We start from the raw sequence: 27,623 nt of genomic DNA on the forward strand, positions 1-27,623 counted from the left end.
GCTTAAAATGAGGCCCTGAAGGGAAATTATGTTGCCGTAGCAAGGCTAAAAGTCCACAGCAAGGGTCAGGAGTTAAGTTTGGCCTAGGTCTGCCACAACCAAAATAATAGCTATTAAAGTGAGTCTCACACAGTCAAAGATGGAGCAGACGTTTGCGGTGACGAGCAGAACATCAATGTGTGTTTCCATGTTTATGCTCCACCTCCACACACACTCGCACGAACACACACTCCTTTGGAAATCCACTGCCTCCAGGCCTGTTCATGCCTTTTCAGGGGCTTATTAATGCTTATTATAAGAGCCAGAACCGCAACTGTAACAGCTCAAAAACCCCAGGCAGCAGCACGGATCCAGTTACACTGAACTTTAGGCAGGCTGGACGGTGCATCTGCTGCTGCCTCAACTGATGCACTGCCACCGCCACTGCTTTGTTTATGAAGCTTGGTGCTCTGCCCACTCACTGGAATTACAGCAGCAACAGTCTTCCCAATGTCAAGTTTTTTTTTTTTCATTCTCCTGACAAGTCCAACCATTTGGCTTGCCTTTTTTTGGCTAAATGGCCACTTGCAGCCCATGGCTGGCTTTTGCCAACCGCTACTCAACAGTAAATCACTTTCCTTATCTGAATGTGGCAAATGGAGGTACTTGTCCAAAGGTAAATTACAGATCGTGATAGGCTGCTGAGGGCCATGTAGTTAAGGTAGCAGGCAGGGGAGAAGGCAACTTGAGCAGATGATAAAAGTCATCCTGCTACATGAGTATAGAAAGAATGCTCTTTACATGGTCCATTCATCCCTATCTGTTTATTTGCTCATAAATCAATCAAGTGGGAACTTCTTTTAGAACACCTAAGTTATGATCATGCACTCTTTCCTTATTTTCTTAAGAAATATTTTCTTCTCCTTGTCTGATTAGTTTGATTGCATTGAAGTTATCTTGTTTATTTCACTCATTGTTTATTGTATGTATTCAGCATTGTTACCTACCTTATTGTTTTGAAGTCTACTTCCCTGCTTTTTGTCTGTTTAGTTTTGTAAATGCAGTTGTTTGTTCGTTAAATTAAATATTTACACTTGTTTTGTCCTCTTTTGTCTCTGCGTGTGGGTCCTCCTGCTTCCCCCACAACTGTAACAAAAAATGTTTTCAACTCTTAGTAGCATTTATATCACGATATTGATGTGCTTGTCATATTTTGGTTTTTGCATGCTTACAAAACCATGGACTACAGCTGAGGATAATGGATATATAGTTTAGCAGGTATTTTGCCTTAAACCAAACAAAGGAACTTATTAAATTTGTCCTGAGGATGCTGCAGGATGAAATGTTAAGGGATCATCCCAAAGGGATCATGAATGTCTGTATTAATTCTTATCTCACACAGACTATAAATGTTGTACTCTAGGACAAATTTCAATGGACATTGAATATCTCACTGAAATCGAATATTTATCCATCCAGTCATTGATGAAATATTTTTGTCTGGACATAAATATTGCACTGCCAATCTGATTGATATTCTAAGTGTGATCTCTAATAATTTCAAAGATGTTATCAAGAAAAACATGAAATAATGTTGAAAGCAACACAAGAGATGCTGCAGATAAATCTAAGAATTGAGGACTACATCAAAAATGTTTTTAAGCAACTACCAAACAAGTAATACATGTATTTTCCTTATAAAAAATTATGAAATACATTGACAAAATTTTAAAAATGCTTTGTTTAGGGACTCAATAAAGGCTAAATAATCAAGGATTAGAGCTCTCTTTTTGAACCACTAAAGCTCTTGTCACACATACATTTTTTAGCATATTTTGTGTGCATCTGGCATTGAATATGCATCAAGCTTTGGGGAAAGAAAAGACTATACAGGCTAAGTAATTGTGATGTTTTTTCCCTCTCCAGTCCCAGTTAGGCATTGCACAGATGGAACTGAAGGATCTCATCTGTGAGAAAGAGAAGAAAGTAGAGGAAATACATAGCTCCTTACAGGACATAAAGGTACAGTTTTTGTCTTTATTAAAATTGGTAATTTTTTAGGTTTTTATTTTAGGATCAAGATGTGTGTACTAATAATGCTTGCAAGTTCACATTAAGTATATTTTAAACCATAATACCATACCTTGTCTGGCTCGCCAACATTTATGAAACTTGTTTGTTTGAATTGTTGGAGCATTGGCTAAGGAAAAAGATGTTGCTGTAAATCTGGATAAAAAGACAGATCCAGGACGTTCTTGATTTTTTTTTCCCTTTCTTTAATTTTGTAAGACTGATCAATATCCTATGAATTAATGAGAAAAGTAATCAGGCATAAGAGTTTTGAAAATATTTCTTGACCCATAAGATAGGATTTAATTATAATGGAAGCCTGGGCTGTTTGCCTTGGTGGAAGTCTAAAATTTAGTTTACTTAGTTTTAGCATTCAAGCTGAGGTTTGTGCACAGTAAGGATAATACATGTGTGTAAGTGGCCTGGTTATTAAGCTTGAAGCGATTGGAATTCAGATAGACAGTCTTTGAAGGAACTTATAATAACTGATTTTTCCAAAGATGATTGGATTGTCTAAAGTAGTTTGACGTGTGAATTAAACCCTTAAAACAAAACAAACTAGTATGCCTATCCAAGCTCTTTTCCATGGCTCCGAAACCTGCAGTTCTCAGATGTGCAAGTAAATGAGTAGGCTACTCTCCAAGTCTGGTACTGGCACACACATCTTTTACATACATACATCAGCATACATGCAGTGAATGAGCAAACTCCTGAAGACATAGAAAAAATACCCAGATAAATGTCAAGCAATGCTGCAGTGTGTTGAGAGTCTGAAATATTTCATGAACCTCTCACTTGCAACTCACTTGATCTGTTTAACCAAACAGTGAAGCAACAATTTTGGGGTGAAAAAATTAACTTGTTACAGTGTTTCATTGTGTATTATATAGAGTCTGACATGGGAGTGGATTTTCACGTACATCTTGCTCCTGTGGTGAGATATGAAATCAGAGTTCTAATATTTCATATTTATTGACAGTAAGTCTAGCTAAACAAACACTTTGATCAAGATGCTGCCATCTTCATTTTTTTTGTCAACCCAATTCTGCTGCACTTGTATGTCATCATGGGCATCACGAGTGTAAACATTTGTAGTAGCTGTGAATGATGTAAACTTAAGGCATTCAAAACAATTAAGTACGTTTACGTTGCATAACAACTTTGACTCATAATACAGTAGATAGGTCACAATTACCATGATTTTTAACCTTTTTGCAAGGTGCCATTTGTCTTTAAGATCTACTCCATGATTCCAATACCCTATGGCAGCAGATGGACTTTTTTCATTGTCTTGGGTTACCCTGACAGGGTTAGCTGTCTGTAAAAAGTTGTTTGTTCTGGGCATTTGCAGCTCTGCTCTCTGCCATTTTCTGGAGCACTGCTGACCACCCTCTGTATTTGTGAGTCGATAAATTCACTCTGCATCACAGTGTTCTCTCAAATTCTGTGTAATAATGATGTCTTACCTTTGCAGCGACAGTAGCATCAGTTGCAGCTTGGACAGTGCAGCTACCAATGACATGCACACGATTACCTCTGTTGGCTTTGATGGTATTTGAGGACTGAAGGTCCTTGTCTGGAATGTACCTCAAGATTTGAACCCCATAAAAACTCATTGCCCTGTTTTGCGGCTGTAAAAGTGGATCTATGGTCTCTGAGAGCATGGGGGCACATCTGGAGAGCTAAGGGATCGTGTCCAATATGGTCTCTAGCTCTTGTGTGGGGGTGCCATGTCTTTTGTGGCCTTGAGCTTGTTGTGGTCCATTTGCCTTCTAGTGCCAATTTGTGCCAAATTTTTTTTAAAAAACTTTATGCTTTTCTATCTTGTCCTCTCCAGCATTGCATCTAAGTTGATGTTGTGTTTGTCATTGATGCAACAATGCACCAATATGTCATCAATAATGGTGTCAACGCCTGGAAGCCCCTCATGTGCCTCACCCACTCTCCTCTGAAACTCTTCTTCTGCTGAGACAAACCTGAAAGGCAACCAGAACCCAAAACCCAGACCTGGCGTTTAGTACACTGGATGACATCACACCAAGACTAGCCCAGTACCCAGTACTTCAGAGCATTCAGGGTTAATTGGGTCCTAATTACTCTTCCTGCCATCCTCACAACCTGTTGCAGGTCCTTTGTGTGCTCTGCTGTACAGTTAGTAAGCCACTCACTGCAGCAGTTGGTCAGGAGGCTCTCAGTGGTGGCATGATAAAAAGTGTTTAGCAGGTGCTTTGGACAGTGAGCCTGCTACAGCCTCTGGACAAAGAAGTGTCCCTGCTTGGCCTTTTACACCTGGTAGTGACATCTGCAAATTTTACGATGGTGTCCGTTTGATGGATTGGTGAACTGTGCGTGGAAAGGGAGCACAGGAAAGGACTGAGGACATAACACTGAGGTCTTCCAGTACTCAGGGTCACAGTTACTGTGACCGTCCATCCTGACTCTCTGGGATCTGTTACAGAGGAAGATCAGCATATATCTGCACAGTGCACTGCTTAAGACCATGTTGCTCGGTTTCTAACCAGTTTGTGTGGGATTATTGTATTGAGTTAAAGTGAAAAAACATCACTCTTACATACTGTATGTGTTGTTGTCAGTCAAATGTGTAAGGGCTGCATAGCGAGCACGTATACACAAGCACAAAAACACACACACAGTGGTTGATTGCTGTGTCTGTAAAACTACTGCTGTTGCAGAGGGTTTGATACAGTGAGTGTAGTCCCAGGAAACAATCCATCCATCTGTCAATTTTCTATACCGCTTATCCGTTAAGGATCGTGGGGGAGGGGACTGGATCCTATCTCAGCTGACTTCGGGCGAGAGGCAGGACAGATCACCAGTCTGTCCCAGGGCCAACACATATAGACAAACAACCATTTACACTCATAGCCACACCTATAGCCAATTTAGAGTCACTGACATGCAAACTCCATACAGGAAAGCCCCAGGCTCAAACCAGGGCCCAACCCTGGAACCATCTTGCTGTGAGGTGGCAGTGTTAACCACTACATCACTGTGCTGCATCTCACATTCACAGCAGTAGAGTTCAAAGACATGAGGCTTTGTTATTACTGTGCTCATAAGGTGCTTCCATACTCCAGGCCTCCATGCTCCTTCTCAACATCTGATACTGCTGCTATTGTTAATGACACTTTATTTTTTTCTTTCACATTTCTAGACTTGTGTTTTAAGTGTTTTTTCAGTGCCAGTGCTGCAGAAATCTTAGCAATTCCAGCCAATGCCATAGTCACCTTCCTATTCTCCAGTGCAGCAGCCCCAGGCTGACATAGCCACCAGCGGATGCCTATGGCACAAACCTCACTGTCAACTTTTTTCAGACTGCTGCTGAAAGGGAGACAGATGGAGCTGTTCATGTGTTTCACAAGCTGATGTCCTGTGTGGAACATTGTCAAGCAGAAGTCCTAGAGGTAAAAATCACGAGACCAGATGAATGTAAAGAATCTAGTGACTTTTGTGCATCACTGATACAAATGCAAACCCTCTCTGTTTTTAAGAAGAAAGGTTCATTGTAGGATCACTGAAGTACATACATTTTTGTTTGAAGTTTACCAGTTTCTCGGTTACTAATCGTTTAAGGAAACAATGATTTTCCTTTATATTATCAAAGCTGCATGCAGTGTTCTTGTTTTCATTAGGTGATTGAGATGACCCGTCGAGAGGCTGAGCACAGGGCTCAGAGCCTGCTGAGAGACCTGGAGGATGAGATAACTGAGTTGAAAAAGAGGAGTACAGCACTGAGCCAGCTTGCTCTGTCGGAAGACTATGTACTCTTTCTCCAGGTATGAGCCCACGGATTGATAAAAAATAACTTCTGCAGTTCAAATCCAAACTCACCTTTTCCACTGGAGAATTTTTTTCAGGAGGGCAGAAAAAATGAAATATTGCAATAAATTTAAGCTCAATTGAGCAAGACAGTCTGCGGGAAGTTTCTTCTACTTTTAACTATATTATACTGTATATATATATATATATATATATATATATATATATATATATATATATATATATATATATACATATATATATACACACACACACACATCCATCCATCCATTTTCTTGCGCTTATTCCTTTAAAGGTTCTCGGGGGGGGGGCTGGAGCCTATCCCAGCGGCTACAGGCGAGAGGCGGGGTTCACCCTGGACAGGTTGGCAGTCCATCGCAGGGACAACACATACAGACAGACAACCATTCACACTCACATTCATACCTACGGTCAATTTAGAGTATTCAATGAGCCTAGTCCCCGCTTGCCCGTCTTTGGACAGTGGGAGGAAGCCAGAGTACCCTGGGAGAACCAACATTGGCACAGAAAGATCCCGTGCCCAAGCCGGGGCTTGAATCCAGAACCTTCTTGCTGTGAGGCGACAGTGCTGACCACTATACAACCGTGTCGCCCAATTTCCAAATCCATTCCTGCTATCCATGAAGGACAATTTCCCTGGGAGAAATCATGTGAATCACTGAAAAATGTTAATTCTATTCTTAAAATGAATCCCTGTTGTTGAGTTGTATACATAATACTCTAATAAAGATAGAGAGTGGCTAAATGGGCCTCGTCCCCCTTGATGTCTTTGGACAGTGGGAAGGAGCCAGAGTTGGGACTCGAACCCAGAACCTTCTTGCTGTGAAGCGACAGTGCTAAACACTGCACCACCGTGCCTCCTAACATAAATACATATATATATATATACAGTATATATATATATATATATATATATATATACACACACACACATATATACATATACATATATATACACACACACACACATACATATATATATTCATACATATATATACACACATACATATATATATATATACACTCCCTGTGGTTGGCCTGCACTCCCCTTCCATGAACCAGACTGCCATCCAGTCCCCCATCAAGCTGGCTTGCTCTCCCTGCCTCCCCTTCCAGAAGCTTCCTTCTTCAACTGTTATTAACATTTCCATGTTTCCCACAGTCTGTATTGTAAACTGTTTTCTTGTCTGTAACAACATCTACTGCACGTCTGTCCGTCCTGGGTGAGGGATCCCTCCTCTGTTGCTCACCCTGAGGTTTCTCTGATTTTTCCCTGTTAAAAGGGTTTTCTATGGAGTTTTTCCTCAGTGGATATGAGGGTCTAAGGGCAGAGGATGTTGTTATGATGCCATGTGAAGCCCTTTGAGACAAACTGTTTGTTGTACAAATAAAATTGCCTTGCCTGACCATGCCTTTTGGAGGGGCTCCCTCAGCTCAGCCAGGAGAAGAAAGCTTGACTTTGGATAGCGAGCTGACTCTGGAGTGGTTGACAGCTGCTGTAGACCAGTTGGCGTCTAGGAGGGCTCCTGGGAGCGATGGGCTCTCTATTGACTTTTTTAAGAAGTTCTGGGATTTTCTTGGGATTTTCTTTGGCGTGACTTAAGAACTGGAGGCCAGTTGCCCTCCTCTGTCTAGACGACAAGGTGCTTTCCAGAGTCTTGTCCAACAGACCAAAAGATTTCCTAGCAATAATCGTGGACTCAGACCAAACGGATTGTGTACCTGACAGTACAATCTTTGACAATATTTTCCTGATTCGAGATATCATTGATATTTACAGATCTGATATTCATGTCAATGCTGGTATTATATGTTTCGATCAGGAAAAAGCTTTTTATAGGGTGGATCACTCTTATTTTCTGCACTGAGGGCATTGGTGATGGGTTTCTGGCATGGATAGGTTTACTGTACAGTCGTGCACAATGTATGGTGAAGACAGGGCAGGGCTGAGTTGGCAGCCCCCTGTGCAGCCAGGGATTGGGCATGGTTGTCCTATTTCTGGCCAACTTTACAGTCTAGCTATTGAGCCTTTGCTGTGTAGGTTGAGAGATCGGCTCAGTGGTCTCTCACTGCCTATGTTCTCCAATCTAGATCATCCGCATACTGTTTCTGCTTATGCAGATGATGTCAATAATTTTGTCACAAGCCAGGAAGATGTCCAGTGTTTGTGAGATACCCTGTCACTGTATGAAAGAGCCTCTTCTGCACGGGTGAACTGGGCAAAAAGTGTTGCTTTGTCATTGGGGGGAGTGGAAGGATGAGGCACTGCCCAGCCTGCCAGGAGGGCTTGAATGGGGGAAGGAGGGGCTTAAAGTGCTGGGTGGTTTTTTTTGGGCACAGAGGGATTTCAGGCAAAAAACTGCGAGGGATTCAAGGAGAAGGTGTGCGCTCGTTTGTCAAAATGGAAATGGTTTTTACCCCAGTTGTCATATAGGGGAAGAGTTCTGGTTGCCAATAACTTGGTTGCCTCGGCTCTTTGGCCCAAATTTATCTTTTTGACACCACCAAGAAGTCTGGTTGAGGACATGCAGAGAGCCACCTTGGACTTTTTCTGGTCTGGTAAGCACTGGGTCCGGGCAGCAGCCCTCTGTCTACCTGTGGCTGAAGGGGCACAGGGGCTGATAAACATCCAGTCAAAAATTGCTGCATTTCGACTCCAGACAGCACAAATTGTTCTGAATAACTCTGGCCCAGGCTTTCTCGACACAGCTCGACTGCTGCTGAGGAGAGCTGGACGCTTGGGCTATGACAAGCAACTTTTTCTTATACAGCCTGAAAATGTGGACCTTGGTGGACTGACACCTTTTTAACACTCTGTACTGCAGGCTTGGCAGATATTTTGTTTTTCACGTGTTATGGGTGAGACTCCAGGAATGTTGCTGTTTGAGGAACCTTTGTTTTTTAAAATGTTTGTCATGACTCAAACACTGCAGTCTGCCAGCCTGCGAGCCAGCCTCAGAGAAGCTGGCTATACCAAACTGGGCCATCTGATGAGGATGACAGCAAAGTCCATGAGCGCCCCGAGAGAGAGGAGCAACATCACCTCCATCAGGCTGATTAAAAAAGTGGTGCAGGAAGTCTGTGCTTCACTGCCACTGTCAATGGATTGAGGAGGGGGAGTACAGCTTCCCCTCTTTGCGGATCACCCCAGCAGTGGAGGATTGGCACAGAGGTCAGCTGCTGTCATTTGCAACTCCTCAACTGAACACTTTTAAGGATGTGGGGAGAAAGGCAGTCTATCACATTAGAGGAGTCGAGGTGGACCAAGTTGTTTGGCCCAGACTTTTACCCGAAAGGCAGCTGGCGGTCCCTGTACAAGCTGACCATTAAAAAACGAACTGCAGACCTCTAGTGGTGGATTGTGCATGGTGCAAAAGCTACAAACAGATAGAGAGCGCACCTGGATCCAGCAGTGAGGGAAGGGTGCACATTTTGTAATCAGACTGAGACCCTGGAGCATTTATTTGTTCAGTGTCCTCAGCTGTCTGTACTCTTTGAGGTGTTAGGAAGCTGGTTTCAGGGGCTTGGGGAGGTTTTTTTCTGTTCCTCTGTTTATCTTTGGTTCAAAATACTGTGCAAGAAAGAAGAACACGTGATGATGAACTTTCTCGCTGGTTCAGCCAAGTTGGCCATCTGGCTGATGCGTAAAAACAAGGCTCAGAGTGCTGGCTGCGTGGAGCCAGTGCCAGTTCTGAAGGGTTTGCTAAGAGCCAGACCGAGGGTGGAATATGACTTTTAGAAGATGACGGACAATATATTGGGATTCAACAAGATATGGACTGTTGGGGGGGGGGGGGGGGGGGGGCGTGCTCTGTAGGGGAGGATGAAGAGTTGAATTAAATTTCTAAGAAATAGTTTTCCTGACAGATGTCCATTGTTGTATTGTAAGTCCTGTAATGGTTCAATAAATGGGACTTAAAAACCAAACCTCTCCTCTCCTCTCCTCTCCTCCTCTCCACACATTTTTTGACTGTCATTACCATTACCTGTTGCACATTGTAGTTTGACCTTAGTGTCTTGCAGTCTCTCTGTGTTTCTACAGATCCACCGGAGCTCCATCTCTCTGCACCAACTGCCACCTGCATCGCCCCCCCCCCCCAACTCCCCCCCCCCCCCCCCCTTTTCCCCTGCTGTTAAACTGGCCTGCACTCTCCTCCTATGAACCAGTCTGCCATCCAGTCCTCCCATTAAGCTGGCCTGTTCTCCCTGCCTCCCTTGCCTTACCAGACGCATCCTTCCTCAGCTGTTACTATCATTTCCATGTTTCCCACATTTTGTATTGTAAACTGTTTTCTTGTCTGTAGCAACATCTACTGCACGTCTGTTCGTCCTGGGTGAGGGATCCCTCCTCTGTTGCTCACCCTGAGGTTTCTCCGATTTTTCCCTGTTAAAAGGGTTTTCTATGGAGTTTTTCCTTAGTCGATGTGAGGGTCTAAGGGCAGAGGATGTCGTTATGATGCCATGTAAAGCCCTTTGAGACAAACTGTTTGTGAAAACAGGCTCTACAAATAAAATTGCCTTGCCTTGCCTAAATAAAGAGAGGAGGAAGAGGGGGGGACTGTTAGGGGAGGATCTCTTTCACCCATGTGCGTGTTGTTGGGTTATTTGTTTTTGCAGTGCTTTCTAATGTTATGTTGTTTGGATTATATTTTATTGGTTGAGACCTCTAATTAGGAGTATGGTGTCAGTTTAATTATTATGAATTTATTAAAGAAAAAGGAGATGTGTCAGAGAATGGAGTGATAGTTCCTTCTAGGGGATTAAAAATGGCAGTACAACAAACAGAAACACTGCAATGGTGATATCACAGGGGAGCTGGACAGAGTTTACTTGTTATTTTTTTATTTGTGTTATTTGTTATCATGACACTTAAGCTTGTTATTATCTTTCTTTGCAGAATTTCACTACATTGTCCACCCCCCCACAAATGGACAGATCCACTGTCTCAGTGTCATCTGTTCTAACCACAGGCATAATTCTGAGAACTGTCAGTCATATGATTGAGCATTTTCAGGAAGAGATGCAGAAATTGCCAGATGTCTGTAAGTTTGTCTTCATTCAAAGAGGTTGACAGGGAAACAATTTACCAAGAAACGGACTAAAACAGCCACTATATTGACTAGGGATGCATGATGCTGATTTTTTTTCTTTTTTTTTTGCTGATATCTGATATGTCACAGCTTGTTTGTCTGATAAGTGAAACTGATACATGAAATGTTATATCCACTTTTTTGCCACCTATTTTTCGAATTTAAGTGTGTAGTGGAATTAACATATTATTATTCATATATTGTTATCATGAATACCCATGTGTTCTACTCGCATCCAAAAAGACTTTTGCAAGTGCTTGATCGAAAAATCTGACAAAGTGAAAAAAGTAATAGAAACCCACACTACATTTGTAGTTCAAAAGACTTTTATAGAGGCAAACTTTTGAATCACAAGGGATCTTTGTGCAGCATTATTGCATGCCAAAGCAGAGTACACTATATGAAGACAATCCACTCTCAAAAAAGACACTCAGAGCACAGCTGGATGAAACTGTCTGACCCTCCCTTGTGGCAGAAAAGAGAAGAAAGAAAAAAATACTGGTCATCAAAGTTGATAAACAGAGAATAGAAAAATAGGAGAAGACCATCAAATGCAGACATTACCATTGTAATATAAATATCACTACAGACATCTGTATGTCTGTTCACTTTTCACATGATCCCTGTGGACAGAGGTTGTGTCGGTATTTACTTAACTTGTGGCCAGAATGACCTATATATCCTAAAATGAATTACTTTGGGACTTCACCCAATCAATACAGCTTCGGCTTGACTCAAGGGGTCTCACATATAACAGCATTTTTGGGTTTGAAACTTTTGGCATCCCTAATGCAGACAACTTGCAACTTCAGTTAGCATTGTCAAATTCTTCTCCAGCTTTCCGGATCAGCTTAAAGGCTAAAGTGAAATCATGACAATTGTATAATATATTAACAGTGATATATTTGACTGTCTTGAATAACCAGGTAACCATTCCTCGCTGGACCAATCAGTTCCCAGGCCCAACCAAAGTAAGTTTATTAGTGGCTAAGAGCACGAAATGTTAATTTCTTGACAGCCTTTTGATTTCAACAGATCTCAAAAATAGTAAAGTATGCAAAAATAAAGGAAGATTTCTTGTTCTGTGCAGAGATAAAGAGGGTTCAAGAATATGCAGGTAATGTTTTTTGTATTTTATGTATTCCTTCAAGTTGTCTTTATTTCCATTCACTTCTCGTACTCCTATTTCCATTGGTTGAGCCACCCATAAGCTTAATTACCAAGCTCCCTTCTCTCTGAATGTGACAGCCAACATCACATTAGATCCCAACACAGCCCACCCACGTCTCATCATCTCAGAAGATGGGAAAAAGGTGTACTGTGGAGATCGCCATCAGCCTCTACCAGACAACCCAGAGCGCTTTGACCGGGTGGTGTGTGTACTAGCTCACCAAGGTTTCAGTTCAGGACGACATTACTGGGAGGTAGGTGGGACACAGTGTGAACCTGTGAAGGGACTTGAAAGAGTCAGAATACTGTACACCCACCACAATTCTTTGGATAGTAGATCATATGCATTTGGATGATAGGCAGAGTCACCATAAGTACATTCAAACCCAAGCTTTACAATGTAAGTTAAAGCTTGATGGAAGTCACATTGAGGATAACATGACAGGGTTTAGCATCTTTGACCTTTGTTCATTGATATTTGGGTTGGTGAACTGGTAGTGAAGGCCAGGTTATGCACATTTTTTAGAATTCATTAGGAACAAACTACTATCAAGCTTTCATCCCACTTAATCCTCAAATGAATAGTTTTGATTATAGAGTAAACTAATACTTTGAATTTGAATATGTTGGACAACATTGCGTCTTTCAATTGAAAAATAATTCTAAAAGGCTGTTGTTACTGTTTGTTTTCGCATCATTTTACTCCATTCTCATTTAGATTTATTTATTTGCTTCTTATTAAACCTTTAGTCACCTGAAAAGAGGGACATGAAAACATTATTTATCTGAATTCATTTTCAACAACTGAATGACCACTACAATTAGCATAAAATGACTAAAATCCTAATAATGGTCTGATTAGTGGGATGAATTTCCATCAAAAGAGGATAACTTGACTATTTAATATATCATAAATATAAATAAGAATGCTTTAATCTGGTAAATTCAATCGTTTGTTTTTATGTGCCAAAGTTCACCAAGAGATTTTTTTTCCATCCGTCCAGACAATACAAAAATATAGGATAACAGGAAATTTAAGATAGCAATAATACAAAGATAAGTTATAAGCATGCACACAATTAAGAAAAAAAAGAGATCAAAGTAATTAAGTTTGTAACAAATGCATATTGTCAACAGAGGTGAATAAAAGAGCCAAAACTATTCATATGTGACAGCACTGTTGCTGGAATTGGGAATAATTGAAACATTGAAATATCGATTTATCAATATAATATTGTGCATTAAAATTTTACAATATCACAGCATGTACTTACACTAAATGAAACATGCATGCAGTTATTGGTGACTTCAAGGTTGTGATAGGTGACAGCAGAATCAAAATACACAGTAGATACTCCCAAAAAAGTCTGCAGTCATTGCAGTAACCTTGCTTCCACTTTTGTCCTCTAGGTGGAGGTAGGAAGAAAGACTGATTGGGATCTTGGAGTAGCAAGCAGGTCAGTCAGACGAAAGGGAAAAATCACTGTAAGTCCCTCTCTGGGCTACTGGTTTCTCAGCCTGCGGGATCGAACGGACTATGCCTTCAGAACAGACCCCTCAACCAGCCTGACACTTAACTTCAGACCCTCCCGTGTTGGAATCTATGTAGATTGTGACAAGGGACTTGTGTCCTTCTACAATGTGGAGGACAGAGTGCTCATTTACACATTTACTGATTCTTTCTCGGATACCATCCATCCTTTCTTCAGCCCCTGTACAAATAAATCAGGAAATAATGAGGCTCCTCTAATCATTTGTCCTGTGGAAATAACAAAAAATAAATGATCCATGATTTAAGACCAAGACACTTTTTTCTTGTACCCAGCAGCATCACACAGTATCATTATTAGTTTGATTATTAGTTTTATTACTCTTTTATTATTAGAAAATGTGTCCCTATGGCAAACATGGCAAAATGACACAGTTTTTTGCTGTAATGGCAGTACAATCAAAAACAGTGGTTTTATTGTATGTATTATTGACTTATTTCAGAAGCTTGGGTCAACATATAAAAAGTACCCCAAAACTATATAACCTCGACAAATGTTATGCCTTATGCACTGACACAGAAAAAAATTATCAATCAAAGCAAATGTGCAAATAACAGAAATATCCCTACTGCTGCAAGATGAACACAGAGCTGCTTCTGAGCTGATTGACATGATAATTCCACTGTGCTTGCTCAGAAATGGACCGATGTGTAATTTGAACTTACGGTTTAAAATAGGATGTTTTCATGGTTTTCTCATAATCAGGGTATACTCCTCAAAAAGGTTGAGGTCTGAGATGCTAATCATGTCTTTTCACTCTGTATGAACCTTACAGAACACTCAAATTGGCTGTTTCAGTAATACTGGCTATTGCTGCTATTAAAACTAGGCATACTGATGCTGCTTTCCTTTTTTACAGTTTGTTTTGATGGATTTCTTCATCATTTCTTTTAGAGCATTTTTTCCACTTGTATTGTGTGAAGTACATTGGGTTGTGACTATTATGACATGGGATATATAAGTAAATTTGCCTTTCCTTACTTTGCCTCTCTACTGGATTTAATTCTTTTATTGTATTAGAGTTGTAAGCAGGACGATAGTTAATTTGATGTTCACCACTTCTTTTGTTTTGTTATCCATATGTTTGGACTGAAGTAAAGTGTGGCCAATACTCTTGTTGCCCTCGTGACTTTTATTGCTTCCATTGTGATGCACTGTTTAATGACCCTCATGGAGAAGAGGCTGTCTCTCAGATGAAAGCTACTCAGGCCATAACAGTGAATAAATGAAAATGATGAAAACTCTGTGGCCTGGCAATACTGTCTGGCTGTAATGTTTGTTACACACAATTAGAAACCAAAATAAAATGTGAATAAAAAATTTACAGACTTGCAGTCCTTGAATGACAATGAATTGTCAGGTGCATAGTCAGGTCAGGTCAATTTTATTTGTATAGCGCCGAATCACAACAAAAGTTATCTCATGACACTGTACAGGTAGAGCCGGTCTAGTACCACACTCCTTCAATGAATTTACACCCAACAATTCTCCATGAGCAAGCACATCCTGCGACAGTGGTGATGAAAACCTTCCTTTTAACAGGCAGGAATGTCGAGCAGACCCAGGCTCAATGGGGACGGCCTTCTGCTTTGACCGGTTGGGGGGAAAGAGAGCAGGAGAGCGGGGCAGAGACAAAGACAGATAATGGAGGAAGACATTTATGCAGAAGAAAAGAGTGGGACAGAGATAAAGAGAGAGAGAAAGGGAAGAGACTGATGGACAGAAGGGGATGTGAGCAGGTGGAGCTACAGGTGGCAGCTTGAGCCTCTTCAGGTCTGCAGCCTCCTCCAGCAGCACCCGGGATCTGGGAAGCGGGGAGCCCGAAGGCTTCGGAGAAGAAGACGAGTTAGTAATACGTATGAGTATGATTTATGTATGACAAATATAGGAAGACAGTGAGGGAAGAGAGGAGGAGAGAGAAGCCCAGTGCACCATGGGAGATTCCCCAGCAGCCTAAGCCTACAGCAGCATATCTAAGGGCCAGCCTAAGCAGCCATAGGGACACATTTTCTAATAATATAACTATAAGCCTGATCAAAAAGGAACGTCTGCATCCCGGACCGAAACTGGGAGACGGTTCCACAGGAGGGGAGCCGGATAGCTGAAGGCTCTGGCTCCCGTTCTACTTTTAGAAACTCCAGGAACCACAAGTAACGCTGCATCCTGGGAGCGAAGGGTTCTAGCTGGGTAATAGGGGACAATGGGCTCTGTCATATGAAAACATGAAGATATGAAGGTGCTTGACTGTTGAGGACTTTGTATGTTAGAAGGAGAATTTTGAATTCTATTCTGAATTTGACAGGGAGCCAATGCAGAGAGGCCAGTACAGGAGAGACATGGTCTCTTCTACTAGTTCTCGTCAACACGTAGGCAGCAGCATTTTGGACCAGCTGGAGAGTCTTTAGGGACCTACTGGTACAGCCTGATAGGAGGGAATTGCAGTAATCCAGCCTGGAAGTGACAAAAGCATGGACTAGTTTTTCTGCATCTTTTTGAGACAGGATGTGTCTGATCTTCGCAATGTTTCGTAAATGAAAGAAAGCAGTCCTAGAAATTTGCTTAATGTGGGCATTAAAGGACAGATCCTGATCGGAGAGAACTCCTAGGTTCCTTACGGTCGTGCTGGGGGAGAAGGTAATGCCTTCCAGGGTACCTATCTCAGTAGATAGGGTGTCTCTGAGATGTTTTGGGCCCAGGACAATAACTTCAGTTTTATCAGAGTTTAATAGAAGGAAATTATTGGTCATCCAAGTTTTTATCTCCTTTAGACAGGCCTCCAATTTAGTCAGCTGATTTGTTTCATGTGGATGCATTGATAAGTACAGCTGTGTGTCGTCAGCTAGCAGTGAACATTAATTGAGTGTTTCCTGATAATGTTACCTAGAGGAAGCAGGTATAGTGTGAAGAGGACTGGTCCAAGCACAGACCCTTGTGGAACACCATAAGTGACTGCGGTGGTGTAGTTGTGTAGTACTGATTATCTTTAATGATTTCTTTTCCAGCTGCTAGAAGCCAGACAGAGTGTACTAGCAGATGATGAGGTGGAGCTTTGGAAATGTGTGACCACTGAGTTAATGTCAGATGAGGAAGATGGCATTGTTGGTTTGCCTGGATGGATTCTGTGACCTCCATCCTCTGGGAGCAAGGGGCTATCCAACCTCTGTGCAAAGCTATGTGTTTGTACAAAGTTGTGTGCGTTCGTGCCAATAAACCTCTGTATTTGCATGAACATGTTCTTGTTCATTGTTCCCTTCATTAAAAAATTCCTTCATGGTAGTCATAGTGTAGTCCTTAGGATAACAATTCCATGAATATACAACATAACAGAATATTACAAGAATATGAATGACATAATTTACCTATTAATTTAATTTACCTTTCCTTTTTCTAAACACGAGTGTGGCCTCTTCTATGTTCAAAATATCACAACACACGCTTCCAAACATCCACCAGCTCCTTACCTCATAAACCTGAGCTTTGACGAACTCCAAAAATGAAGGAGAGAGGCCAAACTCGGAGTTAGAAAAAGATGCCCCCATTGCTTTAAGTGCTTAGCGGCAATGTAGCGCAGTAAGCAGCAGTTAGCAGCAGGAGAGCTCCGACACAGTTGGGCAGATTCATCTGGGGTCTTTTCCTGTTGTAACACTCGCGAAGCCTGAGCTGTGGAGCCTTACATTGAATCTGGCTCCTTCAATGTTAATGTGAATTCAGGTTGTGGAGGGCCATATAGAGCCCCAGGAGAATGACATTTTATTCTGAATTATGTTATTTTTTGGGCTGATTATGGTGCCACTTTGTAATTGGTACAGAACATCCTTGGGCACAGCTGAATAAAGTGCTTAAATGTGTAAGTGTAGTGTGTGTTTTATGTAGGCCAAAGGAAAAACTGAATATAGAGTAAAGAAATACTGACATATTCTTGATAACCTTTTTGTAGTGCTGTGAACGATACTATTAACTGAACAGACGAATCTGCGTTGCCTCAATTAGGTATTGAAAGTTGTCTCCATTAATAGAACTAAATAAAATTAATAAGCACAACAGTGTTATTGAAGTTGGGCCAATAACACTATTGACTGACTGAACAGACAAATCTCCATTCCCAGAATTAGGTATTTGAAGTTGTGTCCATCAATAAAACTAAATAATATTAATGAACACAACACTGTTATTGAAGTTGGGACAATTACATGGCAAATCACTGGGAAAACAAAGAAATCTGAATGCAGAGTGTTGCGGTGAATTTTTAAGTATTGTCAACTATTTTTTTTATTAGTGTAGTGATCTATTTCAACATGTTAAAATTGTTATAAAATGGTCACACATTTTTCACTGTACATTTCAGATTTTTGAATCTCGGGCCCTCCTACTGTCTTTGTGATGCACTCTGTACATGAAAAATATATGCATAGATTTTAATATTTTCCCAGCTGCACCATCAACTTCTTCTTACATACATGAGGAAGATGACGCCATGGGAGACACTGCATCCAGTGGTGCCATGGCCTCCACAGAAACACAAATAGTTTGTCAACTGTCAAGAGTGTGTGTGTGGGCACTGTGTGCACATTTTTAAAGTGTGCTGGATTTATTTACTGTGCACAAGTACATTTGATTTTGTAGTTTCTATGCAATTTGCACTTTATATGTTGGTTGTTATGGGATGGTGGTGTGTTTTTTGCAAATTTTCAAATATAAACATCCAAGTGTGCAGTATGCAAAATATGTAAACAGCATTTGCATTGTCCAAGAAATATTTTATTGATATAAAGTGATTGTGAACTAAAACGGTGTGTCTATGCTTTGGTTTCGGTAGGTTGGGGCGGAGAGGGGTGCCTCCACGTCCATTTTGCTTGGGGCCCCCAAATTCCTTGAAACTGCCCTGTTCAACTTGATTATGATCTTCATTCTCAGGTCAGTTGCCCTTGAGTTAGTGTCATTGGGGCTTAGCCCCAATTGTGGGTCATAAAGCTCCAAAAAAATTCATGGTCTCTCCAACCATTATTTAGAGATGGTATTAGCAATCTTAGAGGAAGGGCAACAAAGGAAGCAGAGTGAAAGACCTGCTACGGTAGCCACAATGTACAAACAAATTTGTTTGCATATACCAACTGCAACATCAACCCCAACCGGTTGATTGCTGCCCACTCTGAGCCTGGTTCTGCCTGAGGTTTCTCCCTGTTAAAAGGGAGTTTTTTCTTGCCAACGTTGTTGAGTGCTTGCTCATGTGGAAATTTTGGGTCTCCATCCATCCATCGTCATCTTCCGCTTATTCCTACACATTAAGGGTCGCGGGGGGGGGGGGGGCTGGAGCCTATCCCAGCGTCAACGGGCGAGAGGCGGGGTACACCCTGGACAGGTCGCCAGTCCATTGCAGGGCCAACATAGAGAGACGAACAACCATTCACACTCACATTCATACCTACGGTCAATTTAGAGTATTCAATCAGCCTAGTCCCCAATTGCATGTTTTTTGGACTGTGGGAGGAAGCCGGAGTACCCGGAGAGAACCCACGCAGACACGGGGAGAACATGCAAACTCCACACAGAAAGATCCCGTGCCCGAGCCGGGACTCGAACCCGGAACCTTCTTGCTGTGAGGCCACAGTGCTAACCACTGCACCACCGTGCAGCCCAAATTTTGGGTCTCTTTAATTTGAATTAAAGTGTAAAGTTCTAGACCTGCTCTTTGTGTAAAGTGCCTTGAGATAACTTTTGTTGTGATTTGGCACTATATAAATGAAGATTGACTGAAGGGGAGAGAGGGAGGGAGGTGGGGTGCACTGTCTTAACTCTCTGTGGAAGGAAGGGCCGTTTTCTGCCCACATGCTAACTCCCACACAAACAGCTTTCTCTGTGTACAACAACATTTTACCTTAATGACGCTTGTATTTGTAAATAATGCATCCATACCAGATGTTTGTTTCACACAAGTGTCTGACTCATCCCTACTGTCAAGAACATAACACCTTTGTCAATCTGTATTGACCTTGGGTGCTGAAGGTGGATGGTGACAGGATTAATGACCATGATGATGGTAAACGGACCAACAAACCTGGAGGCAATCTGCCTTGTAGATGTTGGACTGCCACTGGAGGTTCTGGCGGGCTCACTTCCAGGTTCTCCTGCAGCATCTCACTGAAGCCAATGTGGACTGAGGACTATGTTTATCTATAGTGGGGAAAAGAGAGGGTTGATGACCATGAACAAGGTTGCTGAACTCCTCCCAGAACCGTGAGATGAACTGAGGGCCTTGGTCAGAGACAATGTCCTTGGGGACACCATGAACCTGGAACACATTGAGCATCATGACCTCAGTTGTCCCTTTGGCTGAGGGTAGCGCTATAAAGTCGTCCTCCGTCAGAACCATAGTGTTACCGTTTGAGGGTGGTTGTCTCTTCTTATCTTGAATGAATCAAGATGGCGCTGTAAGTACGGCAGCCACTCCGAACGCTCTGAGCACTGTTTTGTTCTATTGTTCTTTTTGTTTCCTTTTGTTACCTCTACTTCCCTGAGAAGTTCAGAAAACGTATATCCTATGGATACGACAATTTTACAGACAAGAGTCAGCACTCTCGCATATTCTAGAGAGGAGTTACTGGCTCTTAAAAACTTCAGACACGGACACAGACACAGCCCCTCCCCCTCCACAGCAACTGAGCAGCCCCCTTCCACCCCTCCCTCCTCCAACCCCCCCTTCTCACAATCTCCACAACCCCCTCCTTGCTTCACAGCTGACCAGGTGACAGGAGAACTGAGGAAGCTTCGGCCTTGCAAGGCAGCGGGACCAGACAGAGCGTGTCCCCGGCTCCTCAAGACCTGTGCTGCTGAACTTGGGGAGCCGCTACAACGGGTCTTCAACCTGAGTCTGCAGCTCGGGAAAGTGCCCACCCTATGGAAGACGTCATCCATCGTTCCAGTACCTAAAAAGAACCGGCCCAGCGAGCTGAACGACTTCCGACCGGTGGCACTAACTTCACACCTGATGAAGACTCTGGAGCAGCTCTTCCTCAACCTCCTCAGGCCTCAGGTGCAGCATGCTGAGGACCATCTACAGTTTGACTACCAGGGGAAGGTCGGTGTGGAGGACGCCATCCTCTACCTGCTACACCGAGCCCACTCGCATCTGGACAAGGGAAAAGGCACAGTGAGGATCCTCTTCCTGGATTTCTCAAGTGCCTTTAATACGATCCAGCCCCCTGCACAACAGGACAAGCTCCTCCAAATGCGAGTGGACCCCGGCCTGATTGCTTGGATCTCCAGTGACCTCACTGACAGGCCACAGTTCGTCAGGCTGAAGGACATCACATCTGACACTGGTCAGCAGCATCGGTGCTCCGCAGGGGACTGTACTGTCCCCTATCCTCTTCACCCTGTACACCGCGGACTTCTGCTACAACTCTGAACTGTGTCACATCCAGCAGTTCGCAGATGACACAGCCATCGTGGGGTGTATCAGGGACAATGAAGAGGAGGAGTACAGGTCCCTGGTGAGGAACTTTGTTGCCTGGTGACACAACAACAGCCTGCAGCTCAACACCTCCAAAACTAAGGAACTGGTCATTGACTTTGGGAGGGACAGACCCAGACCTAGACCAGTTCTGATAGGAATGGAGGAGGTTGAGGTCGTGCAGACCTATAAATATCTTGGGCTGTGGCAGGACAACAGGCTGGACTGGACGAGCAACATGAGGCAGCTGTGCAAGAAGGCTCAGAGCAGTATGTACTTCCTGAGGAGGCTGAGAGCCTTCAACATCTGCAGGAGGCTCCTGTGGATGTTCTATCAGTCTGTGGTCTGTACTGGGGGGGGGGGGGGGGTGACAAAGGCAGACCTCTCCAGGCTGGAGAAGCTGATCAGACAGGCCAGCTCAGTTGTCGGGATGAAGCTGGACCCTCTGGCAACAGTAGCAGAGAGGAGAACTCTGGACAAACTGCTGGACATCTTGGACAATGTCAGCCACCCTCTGCACACTGTCACCACCAGCCAGAGAAGCCTGTTCAGCCAGAGGCTGTTCCTCCCCAAGTGCAGGACCAACATACTGAAGAATTCCTTCATCCCCCGAGCCATTAAACTGTTAAACTCTTCACTGGGGGGGGGGGGGGGGGGGGGGGGGCAACAGAAGGACTGTAGGAGAGGGCTGAGCACCAATAACCTGCCCCGATAACAACCGGACACTCATGTGCAATAAAAGAGAATGTATATTATTGTTATTATTAGTAGTAGTAGTAGTAGTAGTAGTAGTAGTAGTAGTAGTGTTACTACTGCTGCTATTATTATTATTATATCATCATTATTGTTATTAATGTTGCTATTATTACTATTATTATATTATATTGTCATTATATCATATTATACCATCATTATTATTGCTATAATAACAACAATTAATATTAGAATTATTCCCCCCTCCTGGACAGAAGCTATCATAACAGTTCTCCCGAAGCCGCTAAAAGACGAGGAATACTATCAAAATCATAGACCAATATCAATTCTAAATGTATGTTACAAAATCAACACTTCAATTATATCAAAGAGACTCCAAAAATTTGTCTCAGATTTGATAGACAAGGATCAGACGGGGTTTGTTAGGAACAGACAAACGCAAGATAATATGAGAAGAACACTACAGATTATACATAAAATACATAACAATAATATACCAGAAGCTTTAATTAGTCTAGATGCAGAAAAAGCGTTTGATGGGGTCAATTGGGAATTTTTTTATTTAACTTTGGAGAAATTTGGATTTGATTCAAAATCAATTCAATGCATAAAGTCTATCTACAATAAACTCACAGCCAGAGTAAAGGTCAATGGATCTTTGTCCGAAAGATTCACGTTGGAGAGAGGAACTAGACAGGGCTGCTCTCTAAGTCCAGTTTTATTTGCTCTTTACATTGAACCACTGGCCCAAATGATAAGACAGGACACCTCAATAACAGGAAAATAAACAGGAACATGTAATAAGTCTGTTTGCAGACGACATTATGATCTATTTTAAAAAATCCAACAAATTCTTTTACACATCTTACACAAACTATAGAAAAGTTCAGTCTGTACTCTGGCTATGAAGTAAACAAACTTAAAACCCAAATTCTTATGTTCAACTGTATACGAAACCAAAAACTTAAGGAACGGAGGATACACTATATTGCCATAAGTATTCGCTCACCTGCCTTGACTCACATATGAGATTTAGTGACATCCCATACCTAATCAATATGACGTGGGTCCTCCCTTTGCAGCTAGAACAGCTTCAACTCTTCTGGGAAGGCTGTGTGTTTATGGGGATTTTTGACCATTCGTCCAGAAGCGCATTTGTGAGGTCACACACTGATGTTGGCCGACAAGGCCTGGCCCTCAGTCTCTGCTCTAATTCATCCCAAAGGTGTTGTATCGGGTTGAGGTCAGGACTCTGTACAGGCCAGTCAAGTTCATCCACACCAGACTCTGCCATCCATGTCTTTATGGACCTTGCTTTGTGCACTGGTGCACAGTCATGTTGGAAGAGGAAGGGGCCAGCTCCAAACTGTTCCCACAAAGTTGGGAGCATGGAATAGTCCAAAATGTCTTGGTATGCTGAAGCATTCAGAGTTCCTTTCACTGGAACTAAGGGGCCAAGCCCAGCTCCTGAAATACAACCCCACACCATAATCCCCCCTCCACCAAACTTTGCACTTAGCACAATGCAGTCAGACAAGAACCGTTCTCCTGGCAACCGCCAGGAGAAGTGTTTAGTAGTGATGGGATGATGATACCTCAAGGGGTGTATTGACACACTACACATCCTGTGTCGGCACTGTATTGATACTGTGTTGGTCACCCAATAGTGACCCCTGCAGTAGTTATAAAATCATTGCAGGTGAAGAAATTCCTTGTTTGAGTAAATGCTAAACTGAGTTGGTATGTAAAATATAGCAAATTTCAGTTACAATTCAGAGTTAAAATGTTTAACTCATGTACACAATTTTGTTAACTTAACTGTTAAATTATATGAAATAAAAGACTAAAAAGTGATTTGTTTATGCATTTTTATTGAGGAACAAAAGCTTTTGTTGTGTCTTTGCTCCTAGGCGATTTCTCCTTCGACACCAGTTCCCCGCCTTTAGAAAATACTCTTTCACATGATACAGATGAAGATGATGAGCATAGAGATTTCAGTGCAAGTTGATAAAGGTGTGGATATGTTTTGTGGTTATTTTTCCAATATTGTAATGGGTCTTGTGTTCTGGGTGTGTTGCTTTCTGCCAGGTAGTGTTGGACTTCTATTATGGAACCGGCTGTCGCATTAGAGGTCTTCTTGTTCTCCTCAACCTCCATGTTGAGTTTTCCAGAGATCGTGCCATAAAAAATAGTGAATTATTAGTTTATTATCACATGACAAAGTGCCACAGAAACATACAAATAAACACAAAGAAATGTTTTTATACCTGAACTGGGTTCTGATCCATGTGAAGAGCTATGCTCTTCTTCTGCTGGGTCAGGCTCTTGGCTTCTCATTTCATCCGCACACTCCAACTTCAGTCTCTTGACAGCTTCAGTTGCCTTTAGTGAACTAACAAATCCATTTGTTTTGAACCTGGGATCCAACAGTGTTGGCAGTGTCATCACACTGAGTGATTCCATGATGCAGAGAAACTCAGTTAGCCGCATTCTTAGATTTTCAGCCAGCTGTTGTGCAGCTGTTTTTGTCACTGAGGCTTGACGTTGAAGCTCAATGTGGCTCATTCTCATCAATGGAATAACCTTTGACCTAGACTCTTTTTTTCCTCAAACAGTTCTCTTGTGGCTTGGTAAAAAGGAGCGGGCACCCTGAGCATCTCTTCAATGATTTCACATTCTTCAGGAGTCAGTGGAGTGATGTCAGTTTTTAATGAGGCCAATAACGCCCAGACTGCCTCCTTCTGCTCAGTCACTTTCAAGCATATGGTAGGTACTGTTCCATCGTGTCGGTACCTCGTTTATTAATTTATGGACCGGTGTTCCCAGCTGTTGCTGTATGTGAGTGAGCTTCTCTTTGGCCGTGGTGCTTGATCGAAAGTATGTCACAATTTGTTGTGTTTTGTTGCGTATTTCTGTTAGTGTTGGGATTTGATCACATGATTTTCTCACAATTAAATTCATGGAATGGGCAAAACAAATGGTATGCTGTATTTGCAGCATTCGAGCACATGAAATCATGTTTGTTGCTGCATCAGTGACAAGACACCTGACCTTTCCCGCTATGCCCCACTCCTCCATGAGGCTCCTTTTAACCGTGGCCATGTTTTCTGCAGTGTGTTTCTGAGGAAAATGCTGCACTCCCAAGACTGATGAATGGAGTTCATGGCTTTCTTTGTCCACATAGTGGCAAGTAACAGCTAGATATACCTCAATATTCATAGACGTCCACATATCAGCTGTTAAACTAACAGCAACAGCGCTCTGGAGGTCCTTTTTTGTTTTCTCCTTTTCCTCATATCTCTGGCTCACCAAGTCCTTGATGGTCTGAAAATAACCATACAAATACTGTTACACCAATAAAATTTTCTTAAAATTTCTTAAACATACCTTCCTGCTTGGTAGAACATACGAGGGTATAATAAGCTTCAGGAGCTCCCTGAATCCCTCATTTTCAACAAAGCTGAGTGGCTGACAGTCTTTGATGATCATGTGGACCACTACCTCATCCACTGCTTGCTTGTTAGGAACTGAAAGCCAAAAGGAAATATTTTGTTAAAGCTTATTAAAGAACTGTAATTTTTTACAAATATTAAAGACTCACACAAAGCATTTTGGGTGTGATAAACTATTTTTGAATCTCAATTTTTAGATAGAATTTCAACATACCTGGGGTACTCTCACGGGTATCTGCCAATTCTTCATTGCCATGCCGAGCTCTATAATGCCTGAGCATTGAAGAGCTCTTATTGATGTGAGATAGCTCTGTGGAGCAGAGCCAACACTTCACCTACAATAAGATAAAAAGTTAATTTATCTGAAAACAATTCAAATCTCTTACCAGAACAGAGTAAAAACTAAGGTGGCGCATTGCATTCACTTGTTAAAAAAACAGACACCCTATCTCATGATTTCGAGATCAGGATCTCGTAATCACAAGATAAAATGAATAAAGCAACTGTAAGGCTCTTTCACTGACTATCATATGTCTCACAGGTCATGTGCGCCACCGTAAAAAACGTACAGTATTGTGATTTACCTTGTTTGGCGTCACAAGATCAAAATTATTCCACACTGGGGAAAACTTCTTTGAACGATCCATAATCACGCAACTGCAAAACTCCATCCAACAAACCCACGACATGTAGATACAGTTTGTTTCCTTATAAACACACTTTGACGCGGCACATCCAAACGATGCAGTTCCTGTAACGGTCACATGATTCTTTCTGAAAGCAATACACGCATCGATACGGGGTTTCACTCTTGAGCTCTCGGCACAGTGCTGACGCACCAGTGTCGCTCGTCCCATCACTAGTGTTTAGTGCAAGGTGCGCCCGCCGACTGTGGGGAGCTGGGACCGTTTGTGCTGTCTGGCTGTCCTGTTGGGGCCGCTCTCGCTGGTGTAAGTCTGCTCGTGTAGTTGGCAATCACCGGCTGGCTAGCTGGCCACCGACTCACACTCTTGCTCTCCTCCTAGCTCGCTGATCTCCCCCTCCGCTGCGGAAGCTCTGCTGCCGCTGTTGGTTTGTGGCAACCGGAGGAATTGCAAGTAGTGGCGACTCCAACACAGACTTCACTGCTGTCTTGTTCAGGGCTGTTTTGTGGGCCGTATTTGCGTCCCGCCACTCGAGAGATAATCCATGCTGCCCGTGGCTAGGAGGGAGCCACCGAATGATTTAATTGTCCAAGTCACTTATGTTCACACTGACGTCATCTGTTAGCCAGCTTCCCTTTTCTTTGTTTGGTGCACTAACCCGAGGGCACCGCCGAATTTCTTTGTATTTAGTGGTTAATTAGGGCCTGAGCCAGAAGGTACTTCTGGATGAAGACCCTATTATGTTTCGAAGTCAGAGACACGAAGTCAGCGCTAAAAGCAGTAAAAACACACACTTAGGAGCATCACAGGCCTCTAAAAACATCACAGGGGGGTCGGGGGACAGGGGGTGAGGTCTCCCATTAGATATTATTTCTTTCTCTTTGCTTGGTTAGGATTTCGATTTGTTAATTTCTTTATTTAGTTTGCACGTTTCCTTTTTTGTTGAATGATTTACTAAGTGGCTTGGTTTTGTTTGGGTTTGTTTATCGTTTTGTGTTAACTATTCTTTTTTTGTTTTTGATTATTAACTTTTGGCATGCTTGATTTTGTGATTAGTTTGACTAGTTGATTTTATTTTAATTTCATTATTAATTTTGCATGTTTCTTTTGAGTGATCCCCGAGTAATTGGTTGGGTTGTTTTGTGTTTGAGTGTTTTGTTTCAATCGTGTTTGCATTTTTGTTTTGTTTGCATTTGTTTAATATTCTGTTGATTTATTTTGATCTTTGCTATTTTGATTAGCTCCTTGTTTGTTTATCAAAGTCCCATTTTTGGTTGGTTTTGGAGTGAATTATTTAATTTGTTTGCATGCCTTGTTTGCTGTGATTTGGTTGATTTTAAATATTTAGGGCCTGAGCCTGAAGGTACTTCATTTTCTTTCTTTTTCTTCAATTTGGTTATTTGCTTTTGGTTATTGTGGATCTGTCGCAGGAAAAAAAAAAAACCTAATCGTTGGTGTGAATTGTGAATGCCCTTTGTTTTAGAATATATTGTTAAATAAAGATGTTAATTTTCAATAAATCCGTCTAGGCTTGAGTGCACGAACCTCAACTACTTTCCTGGGTGCAAAATTCCCCCAGGCGGCGTTGTCGTGGCAATCTTCAAACTTATCTCTGTCCGTATTTACTCTAACCGTACCCCGCCTAACCCCGCTCGCCACAATAACAATCAAAAGTCAGTTAT

The 27,623-nt window shown here is 42.2% G+C and overlaps 2 protein-coding genes across 7 annotated transcripts in view; one reads left to right on the forward strand and one right to left on the reverse strand.

Moving 5' to 3' along the window:
* LOC147256971 (E3 ubiquitin-protein ligase TRIM21-like) overlaps positions 1–15,135 on the forward strand; it is a 34,429-nt gene extending 19,294 nt beyond the window's left edge. Inside the window, exons 4-11 of one of the 2 annotated variants that reach the window (XM_086210699.1) lie at positions 1,906–2,001; positions 5,385–5,474; positions 5,703–5,846; positions 10,769–10,913; positions 11,888–11,932; positions 12,052–12,078; positions 12,210–12,385; positions 13,542–15,134. In XM_086210699.1, the coding sequence (XP_086066825.1) occupies positions 1,906–2,001; positions 5,385–5,474; positions 5,703–5,846; positions 10,769–10,913; positions 11,888–11,932; positions 12,052–12,078; positions 12,210–12,385; positions 13,542–13,916 (1,098 nt within the window). In that variant the 3' untranslated portion in view covers positions 13,917–15,134. Of the gene's footprint in view, positions 1–1,905; positions 2,002–5,384; positions 5,475–5,702; positions 5,847–10,768; positions 10,914–11,887; positions 11,933–12,051; positions 12,079–12,209; positions 12,386–13,541 lie in introns of both variants that reach the window. The other variant, XM_086210700.1, reaches the window with a different exon arrangement.
* On the reverse strand, positions 11,232–26,632 carry LOC147256973 (zinc finger BED domain-containing protein 4-like). 5 transcript variants are annotated; one of them, XR_015117541.1, is made up of 5 exons: positions 25,882–26,632; positions 25,512–25,632; positions 25,233–25,372; positions 19,737–19,852; positions 11,232–15,508 (listed from the first exon to the last, which is right to left on the reverse strand). XR_015117541.1 is itself a non-coding variant. In XM_086210702.1 (5 exons), exons 2-5 carry the CDS (start codon positions 25,984–25,986, stop codon positions 24,591–24,593), a joined length of 945 nt encoding a protein of 314 aa, XP_086066828.1. In that variant the 5' UTR covers positions 25,987–26,048; positions 26,137–26,618; the 3' UTR covers positions 21,993–24,590. The 5 variants fall into 5 exon arrangements, 2 of the variants coding, with proteins under 2 accessions (XP_086066828.1, XP_086066827.1); XR_015117539.1 differs by lacking the exons at positions 11,232–15,508; positions 19,737–19,852 and adding exons at positions 21,993–23,996; positions 24,113–25,169 and having other exon boundaries at positions 25,882–26,618; XM_086210702.1 differs by lacking the exons at positions 11,232–15,508; positions 19,737–19,852 and adding an exon at positions 21,993–25,169 and having other exon boundaries at positions 25,882–26,048; positions 26,137–26,618.
* Between the last annotated feature and the right edge of the window lie 991 nt (positions 26,633–27,623).

This window comes from Aulostomus chinensis, chromosome 8, assembly GCF_037954235.1.
Source record: "Aulostomus chinensis isolate RoL2024-O1b breed Wild chromosome 8, RoL_Achi_v1.0, whole genome shotgun sequence".
Lineage (NCBI taxonomy): Eukaryota > Metazoa > Chordata > Actinopteri > Syngnathiformes > Aulostomidae > Aulostomus > Aulostomus chinensis.